Consider the following 15,570-nt stretch of genomic DNA (forward strand, 5'->3'; position numbering starts at 1 on the left):
GACCCCAGGCCCCCCTGCGGGGAGCAGCTTCAGGGGATGTGCAGAGTGGCAGGGTCTGCCTCACGAGAGGGGTGGCCCCCTTGCCAGTGGGCAAGCCAGGTCCCACGGCCAGCACAGGTGGCTTCCTGTGGGTGGGATGGCAGGGCGGGGGGCGAGGGGCCCAGCAGCCAAACATCTTGGCTCAGGTGGAGGGGTGGGGGGGTCTCCTGAGAAGCCCCTGCCTGGCTCTCTAGGGGGTGGCCATGGTGACGCAGGGACTGCTGAGGAAAGGCTTTGCAGGAAGGCTGCTCCCTTCCGGAATGGCCCGCCAAACCTGCACCCGAGGCCACTGATTTGGGGAGTGGGTTTCCATGTCCGCCCGTCCTCAGAGCAGCCCTGCTTCCCACATAAAAATCCCCGAAATCAACAAGACGACAAGCAAGCCAACGAAGCCCAAGGTGTCCAGGAGGGAAAGGCAGCAGAAGGGCCTTTGCAGCAGAGGAGGTGTCCTTTTCCGAGGACGGGGAAACTCCAGGTGCAGCAGAGAGGAAGTCTGGGGCAGAGGCTGCTTTTGGTGGGGGGCGAGGGGGAACTAGAGGAGACATGGGGGTGAAGTGGGGTGCAACTCAGCTCCTCTTTATGCCCCTCTTGCTTTAGTCCCCCCTGCAACCCCCCCCCAGGCGGTTTCTGACTGACCTTACCAAGGTAAGGGGGAGCCAGGGAGGAAAGGTTTGGGGTGCCAGAGGGGAGGGCGGTGAAGCCTCCTGGGGGAGGGCGTGCGAGGGAGTGGGAGGGGAGGGTCTCGGGATGTGGGGCAGCCCCCCCCCCGGAGCTGTCCAGCAGGGTCAAGGGGGCCCGACGCTGCTGACGGTGGTGTAGCTGAACTTGGAGAGGGAGGCCCCCGTGGCCGTGAGCTCGTCCTCGGGGGGCTGGGGGCGCCTCCGGGAGCAAGGGGTCGCCCGGCCGCAGGAGCAGGTGGCAGCGAAGGCCTTGCGAAAGCGCTTGTTCATGAAGCAGTAGACGAAGGGGTTGACGCAGGCGGAGGCGAAGCAGAGCAGCTGGATGAAGGAGATGGGGGTCCCCGAGAGGGCATGGTGGGCGGCTTGGGGGTCAAAGGCCCGCCAGGTGTTGACGGCGTAGAGGGGCAGCCAGCAGACGAAGAAGAGCACCACAATGGCCACCAGCATGCGCACCACCCGCTGCTTGGCCAGCAGCTTCGCCCGGGAGGTGTTGACGCGAGCCGCCTCCTGCTGGGCCCCGTCCTCGGGGGTCAGGACCGACAGCTCCACCGCGCCCCCCGCCGGCCGGGACACCTGGACGTAGCAGCCGTCGCCCTCCTCCGCGCAGGGCGGGAGGGGCTCCGCAGATCCCCCGTTCTGCTGGGCTGGGGGACACAAGGGGGAAGGGCGTGTGAGGAGGGCTCGGGAGAGCGGGGGCCCCCAGGGCCATCCAGTCCACCCTCTGCAGTGCAGGAGCAGAACATTCCCGGCCATAGCTGTCAACGTTTCCCTTTTTTAAAGGGAAATTCCCTTATTCCAAATAGGATTCCTCGAAAGAAAAGGGAAAAGTTGACAGCTATGTCCCGGGCAGATGACCATCTGACCTCTACTGGAAAACCTCCAGGAAGGGGAGTCCACCATCTTCCCAGAAAGTTTCTCCTGAGTTTTAGACAGAATCTCCTTTCTTGTGATTTGAATCGGTTGGTTCAGGTCCTCCCTTCCAGAGCAGGAGAAAACAAGCTTGCTGCACCTTTTATGAGACTTGAAAGGTGGTGGGCTCTCCTTCCTCGGAGGTTGGATGGTCGCTTTTCAGGAGCTCCTTGGCTCCGATTCCTGCTTCCTTGGGGGGATGGACTAGATGACCCCTGGGTTCCCTTCCGAGTCCATGATCGTGACATTTCTAACACAGCGCCCGTCCTCAGGCAGAGCCAACAGGGTGCAGAAGTAACATGAGGAACAAGCTTCAAAACGTAGCCCAATAAACAGCAAAATGGGTTTCTGAAGCATCAAAACTGCTGGTGACTCAGTTACACCAGTCCCTCTGGCCACGATCTGAAGGCTTGTACAGATGCAAAGGTCTTGCATGACACTTCAACAAAAATTTTTTTTGGGGGGGTGGGTATCCAGGCCTGTGCATCTTTACAAGGCCCAGGGACCAGCTGCCTTGCCTCCCCCCAGCTTCCGGCTTAGCTGATGAGCCCACCCCCCAGCTTTTCCTACCCCTGCCCCACACCAACCTTTGGCCTGCCGGGTGAGGTCCATCTCAAACTGAATGCCCCTGTAGAGCTCCCGGGAGATCAGTCCATAGGCCACGATCATCACCAGTCCTGGAATCAGGAAGAGAGTGACCAGCAGCAGGACGGACCTGGCCAGGAGGAAAGGGGAGATGGTTGCCCTTGAGAAAGGCCTCACTCTCCTCCCTGGATTTGCCAGACCCTCTTTCCAAAGCGCTCCCAGGTGCACAAGGTAAACTCACATCCACAAGTACATAAGCAGAACAGAGAGCAATACAGCAGCAACTGAGCCCCCCTGTCAGCCTTGGAGACCCTCTCAAGTCACGCCACAGGGAAGCCCTCTGCAAAACCAGCCTGGCAAGTATCTGTTGAGCTTGCCAAGCAGACCTGTCCAAAGGGCATCTTCTGGGCATGGATGGGGAACAGGTTGAGGAGCCAAGGCATTCAGCATTCCCAAAGGACGTCTCAGACAGGCCAGGAAGGGCCATTGTCAGGTACTGTCATGCACCTTGATGGAGAGACTTGTAAACGGGTTGGAGAAATAGGACCTCTGAGCATGAGCTGATGTACACGGCCAACCCATTTTGCAATGTCTCTGACATTTTTGTGTGGGATGTGAAACACAAGAGCAGTCAAGTACAACCTTCCTAGAGTGAACATGTTTACACATGGGGAGGAATGTCCAGCCAGCAGGTCAACTTCCTGTTTCCTTTTGGGCTGGGACAGATTTCCTCTGCATGCGACTAAAGGTGGGCGTGGCCTCACCTGTGCAGGTAATGACAAAAGCACAGGGCAGGGCAGCCATCTCTCTCTGTGACTACATACATTAAAGAAGCAACATCTGTTTAGCCAAAGATGCTCTCTTGGCTTCCAACCAAGAGAGGACAAAGGAACTGTCTCCTTATGAGATAGTTTCCAGGTATATGTTATGTTACTTTTCTAAGCTGAGTCTGCCTTCTGGGATCCGATTGTGAACAGAATGATGTGTGAGTAAACCTTTATAGAAGACTGTGTTGTGTCTTATCTTTTATGAGGGAATAAGGGGAAAATACCAGAATAGTTATTATAGAGGCTTTAGAGAGCCTGAGCAAACACATCCACTGCAAGTTTAAAAAAGGGGAATGTTACTCTGCTAAATTGTGAACTTGTTTACACAAGTTGGAAAGGGTATAACCAGACATTATCTCCTCTCCTGCATCCCTGAACATTCCCACATTTTGATGCGGTCTTTCTGCGATGGGCACAAAACACTTTCCCTCCCACTGGAATACGTGGCCGTTCAATGAAGCTGAGTGTAGGATGATTCAGGATAGAGAAAATTAAACCTGTCCTCATGCAGCGCAGAGTTAAACTGCTCCTGGATTCCAGTTGCCCGGATCCTGCTTCCCACAGACAATTGTTCAGCCACGGCAAAAACAGGATGTTGGACTGCGTTGGCCACTGGGATCTAACAGGCTCTTACATTCTTAAAGAGAGCCCAAAGGGTGGAAAGGGCAGAAAGCCACCACTCTGACTGCCTCTGATCTGTGGGTCTTTGCCTTTTTCTGTACAAAATGGCTTTTTTTTAATTAAAAAAGGGCTGTGAGTCAGCAAGTCAAGAGATGGTACTTAGAGTCTGATTGATGGGCCCATCGACATTCTGCCCAGGGCTGCCCTCTCAGGCCTGGTTTACTCATTAAACTTGACTCCTGTGCGGAGGAGCTGAAAGGAGGAGCCGTGCTTTTAATGCCGTTCGACACGTGTCCTTGTGGCCAGCAAATTTACTGAGGAGGCTTCCAGACCTCCCGGAAAGCGTTCCCTTCCTCACTACAGCTTGAAGAAAGGATCCCTTGTCAAGCAAGGTGCAGAGGCTACTGAACACCAGTTTCTGGAACCCTCAGGAGAGGAGAGTCCTCTTGGGCCCAGATCCTGCTTACGGGTTTTCCCATTGAGGATCTGGTTGGCCCCTGTGAGAAGAGGACAGTGGGCCAGACGGGTCCCCTTTGGCCTGATCCAGCAACCCGGGTTCTCCTTGGGTCCTCCTGGAGCCCCCAGTCCCAGGGGCAGTCTATCTTGCTCCCTAGGGGCATTTGGCCGCTGGGAGGACTGGCTGCTGGGCCTGATCCGGCCGGGCTCTCCTTCTGCTCCCTCGCGCCAGGGCCCAGCGCTCTTCCCCCCTCCCCCCGCTCCTCACCAGGCCTGCTTGACGTTGCTCCCGGGCCACTTGTGGGTGCACTGGGTGATGTTGGGCTCTCCGGGCTGCGTGGTGGTGTAGATGGGGTAGGGCAGCATCAGGAGAGCCGAGATCAGCCAGGTGGCGGCGATGACGCGGTAGGCGTGGGAGCGGGTCTGCCAGACGCGCGACTGGAGCGGGTTGCAGATGGCGTTGTAGCGCTCGATGGCGATGGCGACGAGGCTGAAGGTGGAGACGCTGACCGCCATCCCTGGGGGAGGATGGGGAAGAGGGTCAAGGAGTCCCATCTCAGACCCACGGAAGCCCCTTCCCCTGCGTGGGGCTCAAGGGCGCCCCCGGCGTGCCGCCCCCCGGCTCACCCATGAGGTAGGAGACGGCCTTGCAGACGACCTTGCCAAAGACGAAGGTGCCCATCAGGCTGGGGATGAAGCTGAAGGGCAGGCAGAAGACGGCCACCATGAGGTCGCTGACCGCCAGCGAGAGCAGGAAGGAGTTGGTGACCGTGCGCAGGCGCTTGTTGGCCACCAGCACCCAGATCACCAGCACGTTGCCGAAGACGCTGAGCAAGAAGATCACCGAGTAGAGAAAGATCCGCACGGTCACGTCCAGGTCTGCTGCAGAGGGATGATAATAATAATAATAATAATAATAATAATAATAATAAAAATTATACCCCGCCCATCTGGCTGGGCTTCCCCAGCCACTCTGGGCGGCTTCCAACAAAATATTAAAATACAGTAATGTAGTTTAAATGATGTCATGAAGAGAGCAGGGGGAGAGGCCAGCGTGAACTCTCCTGCCCAGAATGAGGCGGGTGGCAGCCAAGCGGGCCGGCCGGCCTGGCCCCAGAGAGGCCAACCAGGAGCTATGGGGCTTATGCTACCCCCAGGGTGTCGGGATTCTGTGGCTGTGTTTCCTGCATTGCTGGGGGTGGACTCGATGACCCCCAGGGGTCCCTTCCAACTCGACAGTTCTAGGGTGCTTGCAGCTTCCCTGTGCTTCAGCCTGGGGGGGGGTGTCTCTTTAGCGATGAGCTTCCTTGGGGAGTATTATAATAATAATACTTCCAAACCCCCCCCCATCTGACTGGGTTGCCCCAGCCATTCTGGGCAGCTTCCAACAGGTATAAAAACATAATAAAACATCAAACTTCCCTAAACAGGGCTGCCTTCAGATGTCTTCTAAAAGTCAGATAGTTGTTTAGTTCCTTGACATCTGGTGGGAGGGCGTTCCACAGGGCAGGCGCCACCACCGAGAAGGCCCTCTGCCTCGTTCCCTGTAACTTCACTTCCCACAGTGAGGGAACCAGCAGAAGACCCTCAGAAGAGGACCTCAGTGTCTGGGCAGAATGATGGGGGTGGAGACGCTCCTTCAGGTCTACTAGGCAGGGGCCTTTTAGGGCTTTAAAGGTCAGCACCAACACTTTGAATTGTGCTCAGAAATGTACTGGGAGCCAAGGTAGGTCTTTCAAGACTGGTGTTATGTGGTTTCGGCGGCCGCCCCCAGTCACCAGTCTAGCTGCCACGTTCTGGATTAATTGCAGTTTCCGAGTCACCTTCAAAGGTAGCCCCACGCAGAGCGCATTGCAGCAGTCCATCCTCCCTTTCTCCCAGGCAGGGGCAGTTCTGGATCTGGTCTGCCCAACTCTCCAAATCCTGCGTGTGCCACCCACCGCCCTGGGGTGTTACTCCCTTTTCTCCTACCTACTGCCGCCTGACCTTCTCTCAACAGCTGCTGGCAGCTCCCCTCGCCCCCCCCGCCCCTGCCACTCCAATGCCAGCCTCCCTGCTCTGAGCAGGCCGCTGACACTGCTGCTGCCCACAGAGGCCTCGCCAGGCCCTGAAACCTGCAGAGGCTGACAGCTGGCCTCCCCTGGGAGTTTTCTGAGGGTGGCTCATTTCAGAGACGGGCCTTGCCCACCCAAGACACCCACCCTCATGCCACCCATCCCAGAGGACCCAGGCGTCCTGCTATCCTTGCCGGACGCCTCTCCAGGTGTTGCTTCCTCTGGTTTCTCCCAGGGAAGAGGCCGCTGTTTGCCAAGGTACCTTTCTGCTGATAAGGATGTGTCAGCCGGCCGTGACATGCAGAGATGGGAGCGGAAGGCAGGAGGGAGCAGGCAGTGCCAGCGCCAACAGCCCCCCCCCCGAACAGGGGTTTGTGTGTGTGGAGAGCTGTGCGCACACCTACACAGAGACAACCCGGATCTTCCTCTCTCTCTCCCTGCCCCTGCCAAGGACATGCCTTCCAGCTGACCCTCCCCCAGAGGGCGGAAGACCCCTGGGCATGACTGCCTGGCACCCCCCCTTGTGCCTCTGAGACCCAGACCCCCCGCCTCCCAAACCTCCTGTCTGAATTAATGCAGGAGGGGTTAGGATCACAGCCCTACCTTGGAAGTCGAACGGAATCTGTTCCGGAAGTCCGTTCGACTTCCGAGACATTCAGAAACCAAGGAGTGGAAGATGTCCGTCCGGCTTCCAAAAAAGTTCGAAAAAACCTGAACAACCACTTCCAGTTTTCGATCATTTGGGAGCCGGAACGTTCGACTCCCAAGGCGTTCGGGAGCTGAGGTAGGACTGTACCTTTGGTTATTATTTATTAAATTGGAGGCTCACTTTATCTTGCCAAAGGCAACTCAAAGCGGCTTAGAAGCAAATGAGCAAACAAACAAAGAAACAGAAAACCTCCACAGAGATACGTTAAAATAAAACAAAGAACATGTTGAAATGATACCTTAAAGATACATTGAAAACACCACACCAGTTCTAAGAGGTCACAGAGAAAGACAAGCCAGAGAGCTAGGTAACGAGGAAAGTTTTTGCCCAGCATGAAAGCCATGAGATGATTGTGCCAGGTGAGCCTCCCCGCGGAGTCCCACTCTCCTTCGCAGAAGGGAGACTGAGGGTCATCTCGACTGACCCCCTGCAATGCAGGAATCTCAGCTAAAGCATCCATGACAGGCGGCCGTCAGATCTCTGCTTAGAAACCTCCAAGGCAGGAGAGTTCACCACCTCCCCAGGGAGACCACGCCACTCTCAAATCATAATAAGTAAATTACTCCTGATGTTCTAGTTGGAATCTCATTTCTTGCCCTTTGAATCCACCAGTCTGGGTGTTACCCTCTGGAGCGGCAGAAAACAGCCTTGCTTCACCTTCCCACTAAAGATTAGGAAGAACTTTCTGGGAGTAAGAGCTATTTGGCGGGGGGTGTGTGTGTGTGTGTGTGGACTCCCTCCCTGAGAAGGGGGCAGGTTCTCCTTCTGAAGCAGAGCTTATCATCACCTGTCATTCTTGTTATCTGTTTATAGATACCCTGCCTTTCCCCCTGTTGGAATGCAAGGTGGCTGACAGATAAAATACAAACAGCTAAAAACATAGGGGAGGAAGTCATTAAAAAAATAAAAATAAACATTACTAGAATAAACCTGTCTGTCCGTCTGTCTATCTATCTAGTGCTTTTTTTATTTAAAAAAAATGTTTAGGGGTACTCTCATTTTGTTTTCCTTTTATCTCCCTACTTTATAAAGGAAAACAGAATGAGAGTACCCCTAAACAATTTTTTAAAGAAAAAAGCACTAGATAGATAGATAGACAGACCGACAGGTTGGTCACGAAGAGTCGGACACGACAAAACGACTAAACAACAACAACTCTCATTTTCCTACTCATATTGAAATCCTGCCCCTCAATGTTGCCAAACTTAGATTCACAAAATGTTTTGGGGTATGCGTCCCTCTGCGTCCCCCCAGAAAAAAACACTCTCTCTCTCTCTCTCTCTCTCTCTCTGTCTGTCTGAGCTATTTTAAGACATACAATTGAAACCAGCAGGGTCCCAACCCTTTCATTATAAGCTCCCCTGTTGGAACAAGAAGGTCTTCGGCTACCAGGGAAGGACAACCAGGAGCCAGTCTAGCTTTGCAAGGGAGGGAGTTCCACTGGGTGGCCTCTGTCCCGGATGCTTCAGCTGAGATTCCTGCATTGCTGGGGTTGGACTAGAGGACCTTTGGGGTCCCTTCCAATTCTACGCTTCCAGGATTCGAGGGGGACATCCCTTCCGATATTTGTTGTTGTTGTTTAGTCGTTTAGTCGTGTCCGACTCTTCGTGACCCCCTGGACCAGAGCACGCCAGGCACCTCTGTCTTCCACTGCCTCCCGCAGTTTGGTCAGACTCATGTTTGTAGCTTCGAAGACACTATCCAACCATCTCGTCCTCTGTCGTCCCCTTCTCCTTTCCCAACATCAGGGTCTTTTCCAGGGAGTCTTCTCTTCTCATGAGGTGGCCTCAGCTTCAGGATCTGTCCGTCCAGTGAGCACTCAGGGCTGATTTCCTTCAGAATGGATAGGTTTGATCTTCTTGCAGTCCATGGGACTCTCAAGAGTCTCCTCCAGCACCATCATTCAAAAGCATCAATTCTTCGGCGATCAGCCTTCTTTATGGTCCAGCTCTCACTTCCATACATCACTACTGGGAAAACCATAGCTTTAACTATACGGACCTTTGTTGGCAAGGTGATGTCTCTACTTTTTAAGATGCTGTCTAGGTTGGTCATTGCTTTCCTCCCAAGAAGCAGGCATCTCTTAATTTCGTGGTTGCTGTCACCATCTGCAGTGATCATGGAGCCCAAGAAAGTAAAATCTCTCACTGCCTCCATTTCTTCCCCTTCTATTTGCCAGGAGGTGATGGGTAGAAGATGGCTATCCCGTCTCCTCTCGGTCTCCAAGCCCAGCTCCCTCCACGGTTCCTCCCGCGCCTCATCCTGCTCTCCCTCCTCCGCACACCTTCCCGGCCGAACTCGAGGGGCCCCTGGCACTGTCCTCATGCTCTTACCCCCAGGAGAGAAGCCAAGCCCCCCCCCCCGAAAGCCACGCCGAGAATAGAAGCCAGGGGTCCGACCTGGAGGGACACGGCAGCACCCAGGCCACAAAAGAACTCTGTGCATGCCCCGAAGTCCTCCAAGGACCGGAGGGAATGACTGAGATGGACTGCGGGAGGGGGTGTCAGGACCTGCAAAGGGCAGAAATGGAGGCTGGAGGACCCGATCCAGGGACGTGGAGGCGACACCACGTGGAGACGAGGGGGTCTCCCCGCTGCCTCAAACACGGGCTTGGGCTGGGGAGGCTCCAAATAGTTGGGTTGGGGGTTTCACCAGAAAACAGGGGTCTATCAAAAGGCACCCCCTATTTTCTGGCGACAGGGGTCTCTTCTAGGATGCTGAGGGAGAAAGTCCATTACCCTCCCAGCGCCGTTGGGGCTGTGTGGCATCGCGGGTGGGGGGCGCTTCAGAGTTCCCACGCGAGAAGCGCGAGGGGGTCCCCGGAGGAACGTGTTGCTTGCGTGTGTTGCATGCCCCCTTTGGGGGTGTCCCAGGCAAAAAGGGAGACGGTGATGGGGGCTCCCACCCTCTTCTTTAGGGGGATCTTGCGGGGTGGGCGCGGGAGTTCCGCGGCCGAGATGCGCGCGCGTGCGCGCGTGGCGGGTGGATTCCGGCATTAGGCTCGCCGGTGCTGCAGAGAAGGTGGAAATTTTTTTTGGGGGGGGGAGCTGTCCCGGTTCACCGATGCCTCGGGCGGGGTCCCCTTCCTCCTCACCTCGGGCTCCGCGCGGGGGTCTCGGCGAAGCGTCGCAGCCTCCGCCGGTCCCGTTCCAGACGCCGCCGGCCGAGCCGTTCCCGGTCCGGCCGCACAGCAGCGACTCGTTGAAGGAGCGCGGAGCCTCCATCCCGGGCGGGTCCTCCGTGCCGGGCGCGCAGCGGCGTGGCGTCGCGGGCAGCAGCCCAGGCAGACTGACGGCCCCTCCTCGCCCGCCGCCGCCGCCGCTGCCTCCTCCCCCTTCGCTCGCCGCCGCCGCCGCCTCGGCAGCGCCCGGCTCAAGGCTGCTGCCACCCCGCGCCCGCACCCCGCGCCGCCGGCCCAGCAGCGCCCCCTGACGGCGGACGGGGGCCCTCGCGGCGCAGGCGGGGCGCTCTGCACATGCCCCGGCGGCGGGGGCGGAGCGCAGGCCAATCCCAGGCTGGCAGAGCGGGAAGGGAACCCAGGGGTCATCTAGCTAACCCCCTGCAATGCGAGGGAGGAGGAGCGCTCGGGAACAGCTGGGCGGCGCCCTTGAGCATGGGCAGAGTTCGGGGCCGCGGACACTTTCCCGGGGTGGCGAGGCGCTTTCCACACGAGGGCCGCACCCCGTGCCCCCGGGGCATGTGCAGAGTGCTCCCTGGTCTTTCGGGGAAGAAGGTCGGCCGGCGGGCGCTCAGACTCCAGCCAGACAGGCGCGGTGCGGGGGCTTCAAAAGCCCCCACCCCACCCCTGCGAGGGCCAAACTGCTGGCCCTCGGGCTCCTCGAGTGGGGGGGGTGGCGTCTCCCAGCAGCAGCCCCGAGCCGTGTTTGCTGGGGGAGGGGCGGAGGCACCTGACCGCCCCCCCCGCTGTTGACACAGGTGGTTGTTTACCTGGCCGAACGGCAGCCAGGTAAGTGCTGCCTGCGGGTCCGAGCGGGGGAGGGAGCCTGGCAGCCGCAGAGGGGGCTGCTCCTCCCTCGAAGCCTCCCAAGGTGCCCCCCCCGTGACACATCGCCTCCCCTTGGCCGCCCCCCCCACGATCCGAGAGGGGAGAATTTTGAGAACTGCAGCTTCTCTCGTTCCTCCTGGTTCCCAGTTCCCCCCTCTCTTGGGTTAGACTCCCTCGCAGGGTTGTTGTGGGAAATAAATGCGGAGCCGGAGAAGCCCCTGGTCGCGCCCCTTGAGCTCCTGGCAGGAAAAAGGTTGGCTATTAACACAATAAACAGAGCCACAGTTCTCTGCTCCTGGCGGGGGGGGGGTCCCTCTCTGTCTCTTTGCGGGGGAGGCGCTGGCTTTCATTTGGCAAAGCAAGGTTGTCAGGGCGGCGGAATGGGGATCTGGGCTTGCAGACCAAGCAGCCGGAGGGGGCGGGACTGCTGAGCGGGGAGAGGGAGCCTCCGGGAATAGCAATAAAGGAGCGCAGGTTCTCCTCCGGTGCCCTGGGGGGCTCTGCGCCTGCGTGGCCTGGGGGCTCTTCACACTTTCCCTTTCTTGGCTTCCCCTTGAAGCTGCCTTTTGATGTCTCTCTCTGAGTTTTGGAGAGAGGGATGAAGGGGGGGAGGAGGGGGTGACGTCCTCCTCCTCCTCCTCCTCCTCCTCCTCCTCTTCCTCTGTGCAGAGGGTGGCGGCTGCCGCTAGGAAAAGGGGGTCAGTGAAGGCAGAAGATGCAGCCCTGCTGGCAGGGGCTGGCAGGACCCTACACGGGAAGAGGGGCTGGAGTCTGGCTTGAAAGAGGGGGGCAGTGATTTGTGGGGAACTGGGCCAGTCGGGAGGCAAGAGGCGGAGGCAGGGGACGCTTCAGAGCTGGAGGAAGAGGAGGATGAGGCAGGCCAGGAAAGGGAAGGGCCAGGGGCTTCCCCACCTTCTCCTGAACCTCCATCTCCCAGAACCAGGAGGGGACTGAAGAGGGAAGGGCAGAGGGAGCTCCCATGCAGGCTCAGTCTCTGGCCGTGAGGAGCGTAAATGGAGGGAGGGAGAGTCGCTTCTGTTGTTGCAGCTGCTCCACAGAGCGCAGACCTGGGAATAGCTGCATCCTAGCTCAAAGCTACCAGCATGAGTCTGACCAAACTGTGGGAGGCAGTGGAATAATAATATAAATAAATAAAATTTTATTTATATCCCGCCCTCCCCAGCCGAAGCCGGGCTCAGACCAGCTAACAGCAATAAAAGTAACACAGCATTCTAAAATCAAGTCATTCTAAAATCAATACAAAATCAAATTAATGGCAACCATTGGGCTAGAGTTCTGTGAGGATTACCGCAGGAGGGGGTCAGACTGTGCCTTGGCCAAAGGCCTGGTGGAACAGCTCCGTCTTGCAGGCCCTGCGGAAAGATGTCAAGTCCCGCAGGGCCCTAGTCTCTTGTGACAGAACGTTCCACCAGATCAGGGCCACAGCTGAAAAAGCCCTGGCTCTGGCTGAGGCCAGCCTAACCTCCCTGTGGCCCGGGACCTCCGAGATGTTTTTGTTTGAAGACTGTAAGTTCCTCCGTGGGACATACCAGGAGAGGCGGTCCCGTAGGTACGAGGGTCCTAGGCAGGAGTGCCTGGCGTGCTCTGGTCCATGGGGTCACGAAGAGTCAGCTGTGCCAGCTCCATGGAAGGAAACAGAGCTGGTGGACGGACGGGGGCAAGCTCCAACATAAAGTTCATTCTGGGGGAGGCAAAGAGGAGGCATCAGGGTGGGGGCAGCCTTGCTCTCGGTTTTCCAAGAGGCAGCTGATGGAGATGGCCATTCCTGGGGGGGGGGGAAGGGCAAATGACTCCTGACTTCTTGGCATGAGAACCCAAGAACCTAACCTGAGCCCTGCAGGGCATCAGAATCCGGCCTCCTCTTTTCCCAGGTGCCTGTGGGGAACTGAGACCCATAAGCATGGCAGAAGCAAGAAGCAGGGGGGTTCTTATGTTGCCTGGAAAAGGTCTTCCTTTGGTTTGTCCCGAATCATTTCAGCTTTGCTGGGTCTGTGTGTCTTCTAGTATTCCACATGTGCCAATTTCTGCAGCTCTCTTCTGGGACTCTTCCTTGCCTTTTCTATCAAGTCCAAAGGCCCAGATGTTGCTACAGTTGTCTTGGATGTTCCTTCTTTAATGCCGTGTTATGCCAGGCTTCACAGCCCCCCCCAACCATGCCACTCTTTTTGTACCCGGCTCCCTCAGCGCTCTCGCAAAATTCAGTGCTAACCTTTTCCCTGGTGCGACATGTTAGTTGAATTACTGCCACTCTTGTTTTTGGAGCAGTCAGTTTTCGGCAGAGAACCGATTGGTTCCAACAGACGGTTTGCCAAAATTAAAATGGCAAGAAGAGCAGCAGTCCAGACCCCGCTAAACGGCAGGTGCGTCAAAGTGCAACTCCCGGCGCAATTGCAGGGAGAGTTGGCCAACGGGGCCAGGGAGGAGAGGAGTTTGAAACCTGCAGCAGCAGAGGAAGAACAGGGAAGCAGGCCTCCCCTGCCAGCTCTGAAAGGCACCTCATGGAAGACGGAGCCAGCTTGTTTCGGAGACTGAAGCCGGACACAAACGTTTGAAGTCAGATAAATGCAAGAAATGAAACCGAAAGCCCCACCTCTGCAATCCAACAAGACAGACTGTTGGGAGAGGGAGGCACAGAGAAAAGAAAGCGCTTGTTTTGGGGTGCAGAGTTGAACCACTGAACTCCCTCCCACAGGAGGCAGGGATGGCCCCCCACCTGGGTGGCTTAAAAGAGGATGAGGCTACCAAATAGTATGAGAAACAGCCCTACTAGAAAAATTAACCAATAAACTGAAACTGACACGGGGACAAATAGAAGAAGATGCCTTTACCCCGGTGTGGCTCCCCCTTATCACATACACAGCCCAACAAGACAATGACAAGAAACCACCAACAGCATACAAATCAATATGGCTAACCTGATCCAAAACACCCACCCACCTCAGTCACACACGAAAAGAAAGACCACCACAGCCAACCACAAATGAACAACCACACCCTGGGCCAACCCCAACCTCTCTCACCACCAAAGGAACACAAGTGAACAGCAGAGAACCTGCACAAGCGACGCTGACACCAAACCCCACATATAGTAAGTAAAATAGAAACATGGCCACCCGACCCCCCCCCGCATCTTTCCTCTTTTCTTCCTAATGTCTCAACAAATGAAACTGATTTGTAAAATGTTACATTGGGGGGAAAATACGGCAGAGAGACATTGCACACACTTTTGTAAATCAACAACATCTTTAATAAATAATAATAATTAAAAAAGAAGAGGATGAGGCCAGTTCATGTGGCAGGGCTGGATTACACCCTGTGGAGGGAGGCCCCTAGGCAGTCAAAATCAGGGTGGGGGGCAGGTCTCATGCGCCCCCTGGAATAACATTGAACTAAGAAAGCTTGATTGCCATTTTCTTTTAAGATCAAATCAGAATTATTTTGATCCATTGTCCCAGGGTGCCTAAAAGGGCCAGGGTCTACTCTGCCTATTTGGTATCCAGCATGGCCCCTTTGGCCACAGGAGAGAGAAGAAGTGGAGGGACGTCTCCTGATGCGCTGCAGCTGTTTCCCACAAGGAAAGGGAAGGCTCCACATGTGCCAGGCACTTTCGGATGCTGAGCAGTCCTGTGTGGATACAACAACCCTGTCAAGTAGGCCAGTGCTACACACTCCCCATATTGCAGCTGTGGGGACTCCCGAGGCCGATCTGAGGCAGGGTGGCCGGGGTCTGGGGGGGGCGATGCGGGAGGGTGGGCTGCCCCCAGCAGCCTTTGCAGCAGTGGAAGGCCGTCCCTGAACCACACTGGCTAAGGCGACTCTGTGCCCCCACCCACAGCACCCGGAAAAGGCAGAGGCACTTTCTCAGTCTTCGTGTCCTGGGAAAAGGCAGAGTTTCTTGGTTAGGATGGTTCTGACACGGTGGTTTCCCCCCCCAAAGGACTGCATGACCTGCAACGCGGAGGAGGAGGGAGTTCAGAGCAGGTCACCCCTCCCAAAATGGGGGGAAAGGGGGATACTGGTCCAGCTGGGCAAAGGCGCTCCTAGAACTTCCATGAACCTTTGCAAAAGACGACTTGTTCACTTCCCATTAAATAAGGATTCTGAAAGGCTGGCGCACCACCAGAGCTTTGCTCTCCAGACTGAGCCCTTTGCCTCGCCTGGGTCACAGCAGGATGCGGCCTGAGGAGGGCGTCCCTTCTGGAAGAGCTCCTCCAAGTTGCACTTCCAGGCATGGATTCCTAGAGTCAGAATTGTAAAGCTGGAAAGGGACCCGAGGGTCATCTAGTCCAGCCCCCTGCAATGCAGGAGTCACGGGTGAAGAATCCCTCACAGGTGGCCTTCCAACTTCTGCTTAAAAGCCTCCAAGAGAGACTGGCCATCAGAAAGTTCTTCCTGATGTTTAGCCTGAATCTCCTTTCCTGCCTCCCCTCTGGAGCAGCAGAAGACAATCTTGGTCCCTCTGGCAGCCCTTGAGATATTGGAAGATGGCTCTCCTCTCAGAATCCTCTTCTCCAGGCCAAACATACCCAACTGCCTCAACCGTTCCTCATCAGGCTTGGTCTCCAGACCCTTGATCCTCCTGGTCGCCCTCCTCTGCTGGCCTTCCAGCTGCTCAGTACCCTTCCTGAACCAGACAAAGGTCTCTCTGATCTCAAAAGGATAT

At 56.4% G+C, this 15,570-nt stretch overlaps 1 protein-coding gene across 2 annotated transcripts; it reads right to left on the reverse strand.

Moving 5' to 3' along the window:
* Positions 1-728: 728 nt before the first annotated feature.
* On the reverse strand, positions 729-10,172 carry CCKBR (cholecystokinin B receptor). 2 transcript variants are annotated; one of them, XM_053384929.1, is made up of 5 exons: positions 9,975-10,172; positions 4,745-4,996; positions 4,386-4,635; positions 2,216-2,343; positions 729-1,363 (listed from the first exon to the last, which is right to left on the reverse strand). In XM_053384929.1, the coding sequence occupies exons 1-5, from the start codon at positions 10,102-10,104 to the stop codon at positions 825-827; spliced, it is 1,299 nt and encodes a 432-aa protein (XP_053240904.1). In that variant the 5' UTR covers positions 10,105-10,172; the 3' UTR covers positions 729-824. The 2 variants fall into 2 exon arrangements, with proteins under 2 accessions (XP_053240904.1, XP_053240903.1); XM_053384928.1 differs by having other exon boundaries at positions 4,745-4,999.
* Positions 10,173-15,570: the final 5,398 nt, after the last annotated feature.

The sequence above is a fragment of the Podarcis raffonei genome, chromosome 4, assembly GCF_027172205.1.
Source record: "Podarcis raffonei isolate rPodRaf1 chromosome 4, rPodRaf1.pri, whole genome shotgun sequence".
Taxonomy (NCBI): Eukaryota; Metazoa; Chordata; class Lepidosauria; order Squamata; family Lacertidae; genus Podarcis; species Podarcis raffonei.